Source organism: Ambystoma mexicanum, chromosome 4q, assembly GCF_040938575.1.
Source record: "Ambystoma mexicanum isolate Mex_15411 chromosome 4q, UKY_AmexF1_1, whole genome shotgun sequence".
Classification (NCBI taxonomy): domain Eukaryota; kingdom Metazoa; phylum Chordata; class Amphibia; order Caudata; family Ambystomatidae; genus Ambystoma; species Ambystoma mexicanum.
In genome coordinates this window covers 49,879,779-49,894,462 of record NC_090928.1, presented here as the reverse complement: position 1 = coordinate 49,894,462, position 14,684 = coordinate 49,879,779, and the positions used below count along the sequence as shown (strand labels likewise).

The following is a 14,684-nucleotide window of genomic DNA, read 5'->3' as shown; positions in this document are numbered from 1 at the left end:
GTGCCATCCTCAACTCCTCTCTCTCCTTCTCTCCTCAAATCACAGACCTTGGCAAGAAGGCCCACTTCCAGCTGCACCTCCTCAAAGGCATTCTCCCTTTCCTCACCTTCCCCCAGAACCTCAATGTCTCAAAAGCTCTGGTCCTCTCTAGATTGGACTACTGCATATCTGCCTTGATTCTCTCTTCACCCCCTCCAACTAATCCAGAATAGGATTGCAAGACCTATCCTTGGCCTCAAGCCCAGGGACCACATCTCTCCAGCCCTAAAATCTCTCCACTGGCTCCAGGTTGCTGAGAGGATCAAGTTCAAGACCCTCTGCATCATCCACAAGGCTTTCTGGGGCTTGGGACCTCGCTACATCGAACTCTCTCCCTATTTGCCTCCCTGCTAGAGCCCTTCGGTTTTCTAGCTCCAACTCTCTGCAGATCAGATGCTTTTCCACGCAGAAAGCGGAGGTAGCTCTCTCTTCTACAGGTTGCCCCCACTGGAATGGCCTCCCTGCCCCTCTCAGACTTCAGCCGGATCGCCTTAAGCTCCGGAAGCTGCTCCGGAAGCTTCTCAAGACCCTCCTCCTTCCCTCCCCCTCCCCAGCTAATGTCTCCCTCTGCCTCATTTTGACTGGCTGCCTGGTTCCATAGATACATACAGGGCACCAGGCCCTCATCGACCAGTTTACCCCTTCACTTGGTCTCCCCTGACACCCCCCCAACCTGCACTTGCCCTACCGGGCTCCCTCCCTCTGCACTAGCCAGGCTCAGCCTCCACCCCTTATGAGCCCATATAGCCCCGCTCCTTGCTCTTAGCACATGGACCTTCTTTTCCATGCACTCTGCATTCTCCTGGCACTTCTCCAGCTGGCCTACCCCTAACGCTCGTCTAACCCATGGGCCCTTCCCCACTTCCACACTCCTCACCAGCAATTGTGCGCTCGACCTACACTTCGTTTCCCTCCTTAGCATCAGTGTATTATGCTCTGACAGGCAATTCCCTCCCTCCCCTCTCCCTCGCACTTCTTGTTACTGCACTTGCATGGTCAAAATGACACAAGACCAAATAGGACTATTTTGGTTTTTCTTCATCCCTGATTCCCCCTCTCCTCCCTTTTTGTCTTGTTGTGCCTTGAAACACCATTTGCTGTATTGGCGCATTATAAATACCCAATAAATAAAATAACCTAACTAAGCACAACAAAACAAAGTGTTCCCTCCCTTCTGGGGCGTGGCAATCAAATCTTTAGATCCTGGTCTCTCCTCCACAGAGTTTACAGGTCACTAAGGAGGTCCTCAAAATACAGAGTTTCTTTTGTCACAGGAGTGAGTGTGTTTTGAATCGTTCGGCTATATTGTTTTTATTGGACTAAATTTGACCTCTATGCTCTCTAACCACTGCTTCAACACAGCTTGTTGAACTTTTGGAAGATAATGATTATGCAGCATTTTGCTTTCATTTTTTTCTGAGGATGTTTTGGACTTTGTGTTCTCATATGAAGGTGATTTTGTGCGTCACAGATCTGACTGTTCTTTTGAATGTATTGAAGGGTCCTGAGAAGGACTAGTGGCCAACCACGGCTGCAATAAAGAATATGATTAGAAAGGATGCTCCATTACCACCAGTGACTCTGTGGTGTATTTAGAAAATGCTGGTCGAGGGGGTGAAGTGAGTTATTATTATTATTAGGGTATTTACTGAGCATGGACCTAGCTTTGGGAAGCAACAAAGCGCTTCACAGTCATACGGGAAGAACACAGTGAGGGAAGCAGAGAAAAAAGGAGCTGGGAACTGCATGGGAGGGTGGGCAATTAGCGGGAAGATGGGCAATTAGCAGCATGGGGGGGAGACAGTGGGGAGCAGATCACCGAGTCTCAGGTAGGGTGGGGAGAGCAGAGTGTGTGGACATAGTTGTTAGGTAGAAGCCATTCCTTGAAGAGGAAGGTCTTGAGCTATTTCCTAAACTGTAGAAGTGGTGTGGCAAGTCTGATGTTGATTGTAGGAGGTGCAGGAGTCTTGGAGCATAGACCGAGAAGGCTGGTCTTCTAGCTCTTTCCTTCATGTACTGTTGTGATTCAAGCCTGCACATATCCTTACTTCTCGTGGATCACAGGCCTTTGTAGATGCTGAGTTTCTCAGTGAGGTAGCTTGGGGACTTCAAGATGACAGCCTTGTAAATGATACAACCGGATTTGAAGATTATACAGGCTTGCAGTGGGAGCCAGGGCAGTTCAGTGAGGGTCAGGGTGATGTGGTCAAATTTGTGGAGTTCTTTAATGAGTCTTGCTGCAGCATGCAAGTGGGAGAAGACCAAGGCTTGGACAGCGGATCTGAAGTTATTTTCTAGGATGAAGGGCTTGATTTTCTTCTTAGATTGAAAGCTGTCTAATATTCCCAGATCCACTTAAGCAAACCATGTATGATGCTCTGGGAATTACATGGGCTAAATTACTAGGATCAGACCATCTCATTATACTAAGCGGTCGCTGTCAAGGGGATCCCCTGGGTTGTTTTAGCAGGGTCTCCTCTAACAGTGCTACCATTATAGATTATATCTTCATTTCTCATTGTTTATTTAGTTATTTAGATTTGATCATCTCCCAGAGAGAAGAGATCGACCATTTTCCTCTGTTGGCCTCCTTGGCTGTTTCGCATCCTGAAACCTATACAAGATAACATAGGGCAACTGAATGTAAACTGTGGGCACAAAAGGCTAAGTTGGAATGTCCCTAATTTGAACAAGCTCGTGCTTATCTATCACACATGGCTCTTTTTTTTCTCATCAAAGTCTTAGTTGGCAGCGGTTTGGCTGGTCCATTGACGTGCCTAGGGAACCCATTAACAGTGCTACCATCAGTGATTTCAAAACAGTTACCCTAGAGAGCTCAAGTGACTTGATTGAACTTTCTAAAAGGAACCTGATGTGTTATGACACTATTATGCATAACCTAGACAATCATATCATTGAAAACAAGGAATCCCAAACCAACAAGACCATCCTAATTTATAGGAAAAGTCATAAACACAGGTTTGATAAGGCAATAACAGGTGCTAAGCAATTGTTAAAATGCGATCAGCTTGCACGTCACAAGCACCTCTCTTGCAGACATGAACTCTGTGTGGCAGTTATGATAAGGAAATCTGCCTAATTGTTGAGGTTACATCACAAAAGAAAAATCCTGGAACAGTGGCAGGCCCGATTAGGATAACTCTTAGCCATGATTCCAAGACTTTTTGGAATTTGCTTAAACCAACACATACCCCTTATGCCTTCATGGGTAGTTACTCTCATATTGAATGGTAAAGGTTTATAGGGGAAACCATTGGATGTAAATCTATCTTTGCACCTAGTGACCCTGTCATTCATGAAAGATGGCAATATAAAAGTCAAGTTGCCGCCATTGTCTCTTTTATCAAGTCTTAAAAAAAACTCTTGGGCCCCTGCCCCTGATGGAGTTTGTTTTTTCTAGAGTGCCTTACGCCAAGGCGCTTTACAAAATTAATGAACTGGTACAGTAAATGTAAAAATGATAATAACAGAGGTAAGACAAAGAATCAAAAGTTTAAAACAAAAGAACACGAAACAAGGAAGAAAATTGTATTGATGAACCATGAAAACTGTCAAAAAATGAAAGTCATGCAATGTAATAAAAAATGTTGCAGGACAAACAGGCCACCATCCAGAAAGATAACATTGGAGGAAAACCATAAAAATTGTAAAAAGTGCAAAAACAAACGTTTGCACGATGGGATTGAGATGCACCTCCTTTGGTGGGCTCAGGTACTACATGTTCTGTTCTCTGCAAGAAGTGTGAGTTTTACTCTCCTGCACTCTTAGCTGGAAAGTATTATCCTTCCATTACACAGAAAATGCCCTAAAAGCAACCCGAAAGATTATCGCATCCTGGCCCTGCTGGACATCCAGTCTATGATTTTTGCACAAATCCTATGGTGGACTGAAATAGTTGGATCTCCACCAACAAAATCATCCCATTTATTGAAACAAGATTCCGAAAGGGCTTGGCCACAGGCTGGCCTGGACATCTTTAGTGGATTTTGCTTGGAGTGTCCTAAATCAAAATGTCTGTGCAGTCTTTAGCGACTGCAGCTCAGCTTTCAACACAATAGGGCAGGAAACTCTTTGGCTGATGTTAATAAACGTTGGGCATTCCTCTAGGGCTTTTAAACATTATTATCCTACTCAATAGCAACACAAAAGTCAAAGTTAGAATGCCACCATAGGGCAAAACCACCAATGCTCTGCCTACTTTTGTGGGTCTAACAAGGTTGCATATTGGCACCTACTCTTTTCAATGTGTACCTTGCAGATCTATCCCAACATCTATCCCTCTCATCCGGGGCTCCATGTGTATCCAGTGGCCTGGGTACGCCGATGACCTGTTGCTATTAGACTATACTGCCAAAGGACTTCAACAACAACTGACCAATTTGAATCTGTATTTTAACAAAAATGGCCTAACAATACATGATAATAAATAAAAAATCATGGTCTTTAAGGTTGGTCTTTTTGCGATTATTCTTGGAGGTTTGGCACCCATGACTACTTGGACGTCCTCTGTTGTTATAAGAACCTGAGGCTAACAATAGATGACATCTGTCTTGGTGACCTCAAGTGGACAATACCGAGATTAAGGTCCATCAACAAACGGGAGCTATGAAGAGCTGATATTCGACTGATTCCATCATTAGAGTCTACAAGGCAAAGGCTCCTCATCTCCTTTTATATGGTGCTGAAGTTTGGGGCCACAATCAATTCACTAATTTCAGGAAACGTGAAGGGCGGTGTCTCAAGAGCCTTACGAAAAACCAAAGACGTTTCTCTGTTGAATATCTATATGTCGAACTGGGGCTATGCAGTATTAATTTCCAGCTCCAGATGTGACAGATGAAGTTATACTAGAAATTAGTAAATGGCCTTGCAACCAATCTTTTAAATTACAATTTTGAGGCTACTCGTCTTATGACGAGTGGTTTTGGGGATTCTTGCTTTATAATCTTAGTAACTGAAGCCAAACAATGCTGCACCAAAGATTTGGATCCTGCTGTCCTCTCCCTACAATGTTTCAAGTCCATGGGGCTCGTTACAAATTTTCCGGAATCCTGCCGGTAATTCCGTCGGGATACTGGCAAACTGCCCCTACCATTTTTGCCACCTGGTATTCCGGTATTACCAGGATAATGCAAGTGGCAGAAAGGGGGGGTAAATCCCCATTCCATGATCCCATAGAACTCCATGGAGGGTATTGCCGGAATTACCAGCCCCAGCAATACCAGTGCTGGTATTTCCAGCATTTATTTGCCGGTAGGGGCCTGCTTTACCTCCAGTTCTTGGCTGGAGGTAAATCAGAGCCCCAGTGGCAAACTTGTGTTTTGCCGGGACGGTAAAAGTGCTGGTCCTGGAATTACCAGCATTTTTACAGCACTGGCAAAACTGTAGTGACCACCCATGACTAAAAGGGAATTGGGTATATTGGACCATGACTAATCTCTTATGGGCCTGGCCAGTAAATTACATAGTTAGCAATTATTTCCTCCAGTTATCGAAACAGGTGAAAGTACCTCTTTATTTGCTTACCCCAGTAACTCGCTCACCCTTGAATATGTGTATTTTAAATTTAACTTGGTCAACACATGAGAGGTACAGGGAGTGAGAATGGGGATTTGAAAAGAGGAATAGAGCATGCAGATTGTGTGGCAATGCCATGATTGAAAGCACAAAGCACCTCATGGTTGAATGCAAAAGTTTAACCTCTGCTCCCCTCTCTTTTCCTCTTTGGCTTCTCCTTCATTTCCACTTACTCCATTCTTCTGTCCATCTTCTTCACTGCCTCAGCCTCACTTTCTCTTTTCCTACCACCAGTCCTCCACCTCCTATCTGGTCTTTCTTGTCTCTTCTTCCTCTTTGCACTCATTCCTTTGCTCGCTCTGCCCTCCTGTACCTCCTCTCCTCCTCTCTCCTTCACCTCTGTGCAGCACCACTACCACACAGTAATCTACACCTGCAACTCCACACTTCCTAACATCCGCCTTCCCTTCACTGCATTCCTCTTTAATAAGCCGACAAGGTTGTGCATGTATGTAATTGCCTCACTGTGCTCAGATGTGTGAGTGGTGTAAACCTGACTTGTGATTGGTTACAGCCTATACAAACTTCCTTTTCTCGAGCTGATCATTATTGGCTAGCAGACTGCCCAACAGCTTCACTAATAGAATTTACTAAACATGTGTCCACCATCTTAGAATCATTTGACCAGCAACTGGTATTTCTGCAACTTTGAGTGGGCTGCTGCCTCACCTACACTGCATCTCTGTAAGGCTTTGCTGCTAATTTGATTCTGTCATTATAGGACTCCACAAGTGATAAGCGGCCTCTACAGTTCTCACAAGCAGCACACACAAATCTTGTATCTCTTTGCAAACCAAGCCTCTCAAATGGTACAATGTCACAGATGTTCATGGAAGAGTATCCAGATCTCATCCCAACTGACTATCTGCACCACCATACTGGTGCTTCCCAGGCAGCAAAGGTTTTTTCAGTTAGAATAGATTGACTTACTGACGTGTCTAGGAATGAGCTGGGAGGCTTGAGGCATCCTTATATTGCTCCTCTTGGGCCTACATCTCAAAGCAGGTGGCAGATTCTGGCCCTCAAGCTCAGGCCAGTCCCATCACCTAGCCTCCAGCATTTGACTACTTCATCACAGGGTGTTCAGGTGTAGTGTTCACTGGCTATGCCTGTTGGGGTTGTTACACTTACGTAAAGGGTCAGTTAATAGAAATTATTGTTGGAATGGTATCTTACTAGTTGTGTTGCAGCGGCTGAGTGCTGGATGGGCTTGCTTTTAGGGGTTGTTGCCCTTACTTGAACAGTGTGATGTAGAGATGTGTTTTGTGTCCTGGTGAAAGGGTAAGCTGGCTCATTGGAAAGTGGCACTTACCTTTAGGTGGGATGGTTTAAACAGGTGTCAGGGAATATCAACAAAAGATGCTTCATTTAAGTAACATTGAATAAAGGGATGTACCAAGTAGCAGAATGCACAACATTACTAGTATTCCTGGCCTGGCAGCCAAATGATTAATTCAACAGCTGTGCTACTATACTGGCACCAGTCTGTAACATAACCTAAGTCAACAACGTGTTACCCAGGGAAGGTATGCCTCTTCTTGACTCTAAAAGAAGTAATAATGCCCTGTCTAATGATATACATTATGACTTAATTTCCTTCACATAAATGTTTTTAAAAAGTTGTATTTTTTTAACGTAAGTTATCATGAGCTATGAGCTACGCTGCTTGATTCGGACATCAGTATTTAGAACCTGTGTTTCTTGGTAAAATTTACTATTAGCTACAAAACCTGTATATGACATCACAGTATAGAATTTGTGTTTTTGTAAAATAAGATTTACACACAATACAAGAATTGCATAATTTTAATTTGACACATTTGAATTATTATTTTATAAATTAAGTAGATTGTTAATGACTATCATTTCTATCCAACAGGCAATGAAAGCATGAGCAGAAAAAACAATTCCGGAAACCCTTTAAAATGTTCCAAAAAAAACCTACCATGTAAAGCCTTTACAGAGAAAAATAGCACATTGGTTTTCCAGAGCTCAAACCAGGAAGCAAACTTTCAAAGCCACATGCGGTTCGAATCCGGTCAGGAAATCGGAGCTGAGATGCACTGTCCAAGTGAAAGTCATTTCAGTGACACAGTAAATTCAAATTTGCAAGCAGGAAATCCTGTCATAGGAAGATCAGGCAGATATGATGAATGTGAAGGTAATCTGAAGAACTCACTGCTTCCAGATGATCAATCAAACCAACAGCAAAACCAGCGAACATACACATTTACTGCAGTCGATAGCAGCCACTGTCTGAAGAAAGGGTTTTCACGAAATGTGAGAACAAATTCAAGAGAACGGTCCTATGCATGCAGCGAATGTGAAAAAAGCTTCTTCTGGAAGAGTCATCTTCTAATGCACCACAGAATTCATTCAGGTGAAAAGCCATTCATGTGTACATTCTGCCAGAAAAGGTTCAACCGGAAAAGTACTCTGGATCAGCATATAAGAATACACACTGGAGAGAAACCATACAAATGTGCCAAATGTGAGAAAGACTTTATTCGCAAGGGTGATCTCCGATACCACCAAAGAACACATACACAACAGATCAAGAACAACCACTTGAGGTACAGGGCTAATAGAAAATAAAACTGAACTGGATAGATCACAAGCACAGGGCAAAATTAATAGAACTATTGCGACCAATCATTAGGAATGTTTCCATATCTTGAAATATGAAGTTCTACTGTATGAAGATGGCAGATTAGCCATGTAAATCTAGTACAATGAACCACATACCAGATTATTTACTGCTTGATTCAAAACATTTATGTATGGTAAAGCGTTTAACAGAAGGGCACAGTATTCAGCCTCCATGCAAGGCGTCTACTTTGGTGGTAATGTGCACAGTATAAATGCCTATTACAAGGCATAACGTATTTCACTAACTGAGAAATACTTGCATAAAAGTCCCAAGAAAATAAAGATGGGCTGTTCCAATACAAAAGTCTCTGGAATAAAATCAACATTTTACTTGCTTCTGGCACAAAAGTTTAAATGTTGTACAAAGAAACCTAATACTTTTCTAGTGTATTTTTATATATTTATTGTCTTTTGAAAATCCTATGGGAAATAAAAGTTACACATTTACATATGGGGTTTACTCACTTTTGGTCAGATTATAATTATAAATGTACTTTCATAACACGTTCAATACCAACAAGTGGTTTCTAAGTGCAGGATCGGGATTCAAACCTGTGTTGCGCTGAGTTGTCTTGCTTCCAAGACAAACAAGTTGCCCTTGAGCTATCCTTCCTCCCCTATGACACCTGCCGAAACGGCTGCATCCAAACCACAGAGCTTACTCCTCTGCCTTATAATGGCACTTCAGGGTGCCTGTGCAGGGCCCATGGTGGAAGCATATGATCCCGGAAAATGCTGGGACGAGGAAGTAAGAGGTTGTGGTTTGAGACGAATGAGAAGGCATAGGGGTCGCTGATGCAGGCAGGTTAAGCAGTACAGAGAGAGTAGAAGTGTAGGGAGGGGGTGCATGGGAGGTATGAGAGGAACTCCATGGAGTCAGGGTGGGGTGAAGAAGCGGGCGCTGTAGGGCAGGACTCCCCCAATGTACAGGTGAAGATATGTTGGGCAGGCAGAGCTGAAGGAATGGACTCAGATGTGCCAGCAGCAGGGTTTTGGATAGTCGGCACCCCGATGAGAAGGCCCGTACAGCCATATGAATTCAGCAATTGAGGTTTTCAGAGTGTGAACCTTGCTCAGTTGGAATTCGAAGTAGAAACATAGCTCTACTTCTGGTGCTTCTCGACCTTGACTCCACTGTTGACACGTTATTTCAAAAAGCACTGTTCAACATGCTGACCTCCACCATGGATTTCGACAAAGCTATCCTGTAATGTTATGTTTACTTTGAAAACAAACACAAGTTCCATCAAGATCCCTCCTACTCTCCATAATGTTCAGTGGTCCAGAAAGATCAATCCTCTCACCAGTCATCTTTCTTCTTTACATGGAGCAATTGATGCAACCCTAAAACTACCACCACATCAATATACACTGATAGGAAGGCGATGCACCACTCCAATTAAATGTGAACTGTGCCTAAAACATCCACCATCTAAAAGTTGAGTTCCCCCCTTTGAGAAATCTGTATGTTTGGTGCCTATCTGAAGCTGAGCCCCATGAAGACTGAATTCCTTCCACTCAGGAGATCATTTTAGGGCACCCAATTCCACATCTGGCTTCTAGAAATGAGGTTGATGGAGTCACCCCCGTAGCCTGCCCCCAACAAAAAGTCACTTGGATTCATCATCCATGGAGGGCTACCCTTCAAGCATCATATCTCCAAGAAAACTAAAGACTGTCTGGTATCGGCTGAAAGCCACCCAGAAAGCCATGCCAGTATCACCAAAGGTGAAGTTTGCAGGTGTGATAAGTGAGCAAGACAAGCTTGTTAATATAATTAGTACCGAAAGGGTAAAGGCTGCATTTGTGAGAGGCAGATTTGTCACTACTGGTATTCCTCAAGTAGCACATTGTACTGTTTTTTGGAACATCAGTCAGTGCATCTTGCATGGATAAATGTTTGAGCCACACACAGACTTTAAGTGATGATATCCAACGGGTTAGACATGTAAGAAAAGAACTGACAAGTATGGATGGGCCACCTATACATCAGTGGGGAGGATGGAAAGCTTTAAGGCCATGAAGGCAGCTGTGTACGCTTGTCTGATATTTTGCAGGACGGCCTTGGACACAGTGAGCATATATCTACTCTCTCAAGTAGATGCAGACAGAGTGAACTGACAACCAGAATACATTAGCAATCAGCTGTTGGAACTGGAGTAAAAATAGTCCCTCTCATTTCAAGGACACATTTCAAGGACTGGAGCTTGATGTCCTGCATGATCAAAACGGCATGTTGAGCCACCAAGGAAAATGCAGGATTTATCTTTTTGGTATCCTCTGGCATAAGGGTTTTGACGAAAATCCATATACTGTAGGGGTAAAATGTTTATGCTCATAGCATTCAAGTAGCCACCTATTGGCATGAAAAGGGAAGGATTTTGTGAAATTATTGGCGGCTCCTGGTGGTTTGACTGAATAAATTGTCGTGGCGGAGAAAGTAAACAATTGTGTATGATCAGATGTACATTCTAAGAACAGAGACCTCTTCAAAAATTGTTTGTCAAGCAATCAAAAACGCCTTTATCTGGAATGTATCAATAAATATTTAGCAAAATGTTTGTCAAAGACTTATGTAATATCCTTTTCAGGTACAAGATTTAAAATCAGTAAACAATCATATTCTTGTCAGAAAATACATTTTTCAAAACCTGTTACCCAAACTTGTGGAGTATGAAATAGGGAAAAATACTGCATCTCTTTTAGACAAAGTGCTCTTTACGTCATAGCCAATATAAAAGAAAGGTGCCCAACTGTCCATGAAATATTATTTCTAGTAACTCTGGGATGTTACTGTTAAGTTAGTTTCTTAGTATCGCACACATTTGCTGCCAATATATATAATGTGTTCTTATATCAGGTTTTGCTTTCTCCTTGCATCTCTGTAAATCTCCTTGATTATTATGTGTGTTCAAATGTAAAATGCATTGAAAACGCTGCAGAAGATGTGATGTACAGGTTATCATTCACAGGAGGATGTTACCTCTAGGCTTCATTATCCCATGCCACAAACGCAAACAAATGTGATGCCAAATTACACGCTTGTCCCAAGCCAACCGTTTCCACACATGCCAAGACTTTATCACTGAAATATACAGGATGCTTGATGACTTTTTTTGTTTTAACGAAGTACTGACAAAAAATGTTTCTCATTGATTGGTTAGCTTGTGTATATGTTTTTACAATGTGTGTTGCACTAAACCTTTCTTTATCCAGCCACTCTTTCAATGGCCGGCCTTATATATTTGAAGTCCAGTTATTTTTTGAAGTTAGTTTTGAAACTACATTTCAACCAAAAGCTGAGGATACCATATATTTTACTGTTTTCATTTCCCTGTTTAAAGCACATTTTACGTTCTGATTGAGTGCATAACACTCACAAAAAAACTATATGTTATATAGGGCCTAATTCACATAAGCATTTTATAATGGCAAAACCCCACAAACGTTTTGTGAATTAGGCCCATAGTCCTGTTTTAGAAATGTCACAAAAGAAAAATATCAAAACACATCCCAGGTTCCAATTAATTTTGAAAGAATATGCTGGTCGGACAATGACAGCTTTGCTAACCAAGTGGAGATGCAAGTAGTTCTGGGGTAGACAAATAATCCTGGTGAAATAAGAGCCAGTTGAATGCAAGAGGAAAGAGATTCTGTAATTCGAAGCCAAAACAAATATGGCCATGATATGTCAATATGTTGTCCGAGGCACATTTCCGAACAAACAAAAAAGCACATTTAATGAGTTCTTTAGTGGAGTTTTAAATGATCCCAGATTAAGGGTGGAGCAAGGTAGATCAAAGCTAGTTGGGGAGGGAGTCCCCTGCCTTTCACTGGGCATACTGGATGGGGGTGCCGCTACCTGCAGTGTGATGCTGGTGCTGGAGGCAATTGTGAGGATACCCTAGACCATTCAGCAAGCCCCAGTTCAGTGGCCGAGAACTGTCAAGGTGCACATCCCCTTGTCATGCACTCCTTTTATGGGATGTCCCAAGGTGTGATTTAGTGCATTGTTCCAAAGTTTGTTATAATACATAGTTGGTCTCCCTGGATCAGCTCGTGGAACAAACACAAAGACGTGCTCTTGTGGAAAGAATACCAGTGACTGCTTTGGCTTTGGGTGAGCAGAGAAGTCAAAGCACTGAACATAGACAGTTTGTACCTCAGCATGCCGACAGCACATGTTCAAACAAAATGGCACACAATCCCTTCAGAGCTCAGTTTGCATTGCGCAGCAGTTCCCCTTAGTGCCACAAAAAACACAAGTACCAGAGGATAAAAGGACCGGCCGTGTAGCGACTCCTGGGATTGAGAGGGATTCCATGACTAAGCACTCTTAAGTTCAATGCTTTATTGGAGGATTGTATACAAATTAGTGTCAACTCAAAACATAGACCAGGAATCGCCTAACAGAAATGATAAGAACAGGATTGTCGTCTCCCAATGTCCATGTCTCTAAGTGTTTCTAACTCTTGGCATGAGTGCCTAAGCCTCCATAGCAACAGCTCCTGTCCCTGCAGTTCCCAAGATGTCCAAGTTCAGATGTTCCTCTCGGACGTTATAGGCTTCAGGGTGACCCACACCCTTTCTTTTACTGAATAGAGCACAGATGTAGGATTTCCAGAGTCTACACCCCATGATTTACCCAGTCTCAAATATCCTGCTGTGCTCTCCAAGTCTACTGGTAGATGACATATGGTTTAGCTAGCAGAGAGGCAGAAGTGTCCCTCCCTGTTGCTCCCCGAGTGTTAGTAGTTCCTTCCTGGGCCCTCTCTGAACTATCACTATGCTTCCCAAGCCTGGATGGAACCCACTCTTGTTACCAGGGCCTGCCTTGGGCCTGAACAGGCCCACCAGAACTTTCATCTGCTAACTAGATAGCTTCTTCCAATACTTTTTTTTGTCCATAAGTTTTTATTAACAGTTTTCAATGAACAAGTAAAAAAAAAAATTAATAGCAACAGAAACCCCCCCCCTTCATCCCGCATCACCCCCGAGATCCTACAGGTTCGCTGACAGCTCGGATTCAACCAATGATTTAGGTACATTATTCTCATTAGTACATTCCAGTAGCCCAGGTTGAGTTTTTGAGCCAGCGACACTAGGCGGAAGCAACAGTGCATAAGACTTCACAGGTCCGATTCATCCTGAGGTCGAACAATGCCCAATCGTTCCATAGCCTTGGGGCACTAGGCGCGGCAGACACCGCCTTTAGAAATGACAGCAGGTTGGCCCAGTCCGAAATTAACCGCATGTGAGACCCCTGGATCGAGTAGGTAAGGCACTCCATTGCCACGAACGCCCACAGTTTCGCGACCCACTCGTGCTCCTGAGGAGGTTCCTTTGACTTCCACTTCCTGGCCAGGACCAATGCAGCCGACAACATCATTATCACATACAGTTTGCGGTCCGCTCTAGTGGGCAAAGTTGTCAGCATTGCATTAAGGCCTAATAAATCCCGCCCCCTATCGCAACCCTGCTGAATTCCTAACACCTGGGCGATCGCCTGCTGAACTAGAGACCAGTAGGGGTTGAGTTTTGCGCACTCACACCAAATGTGGGCCCAAGAGCCCACCGCGCCGCACTCCCTCCAGCAATACACTGAGACCGTGGGATATATTTTATGGAACCTAAGTGGGGTTAGGTACCATCTCAATAGCAGCTTCAGCCAGATCTCCCGGATTTGAATGGATCTTGCAAGTTTCGAGATTTGGGACCACAGCTTGACCCATTCCTGTTCCTCTATGTCCGACCCTAGATCTTGTGCCCATTTGCTCATGTAGGTCCTAGACTGTATAGTTTCCTCCCGTTTTATAGATGGACGAGACTACCCCCCTGTCTCACGTGTCCGTGTCGAGATATTTTTCAAACTGGGTAAGGGGTCGAGCGCCCGCCAGCCTTACCGCAGGATGGGAGATCCAGTGCCTGATCTGGAGATACGAAAACCTCTGCTTCTCCCCCACGGCAAAATCCTCCTTACACTACTCAAACTTTTTCACTTCTCCCCCCACTAGCATATGCCGTAGCATCCTGCAGCCCCCACAAAACCATGGATCAAAGTTTGGGGCGTTTGTGGCCACTGGAGTGAATTGCGGATTACCATGCAGGGGCGAGAACGGAGAAGGGAAGGAAGTGATTCGGGCTCTCTCGATAGCTTGATCCCAGGCCTCCCCTGTCATCTATGTAATTGGATATACGAACCAGGTGGTTATTTTCTGCAGGGCCCTGAAAAAAGATGTTGGGACCCGGATCGGTAAGACTGAGAAGTGATAGAGGAGCAGAGGAAGAATTGTCATCTTTAAAGTGTTAATCCTACCCAACCGCGAGATCTCCAGAGGGCCCCAGTCCACCAGCTTCGATTTGACCTTCTGAAGGAGCGGGAGGTAATTTACTGCGTA

General features: G+C 43.7%; 1 protein-coding gene across 2 annotated transcripts in view; it reads left to right on the top strand.

Moving 5' to 3' along the window:
• LOC138467450 (zinc finger protein 583-like) overlaps positions 1-11,528 on the top strand; it is a 371,930-nt gene extending 360,402 nt beyond the window's left edge. For both annotated transcript variants that reach the window (XM_069607451.1, XM_069607452.1), the window contains exon 7: positions 7,517-11,528. In XM_069607451.1, coding sequence (XP_069463552.1) covers positions 7,517-8,232 — 716 coding nt within the window. In that variant the 3' untranslated portion in view covers positions 8,233-11,528. The remainder of the gene's footprint in view (positions 1-7,516) is intronic.
• Positions 11,529-14,684: the final 3,156 nt, after the last annotated feature.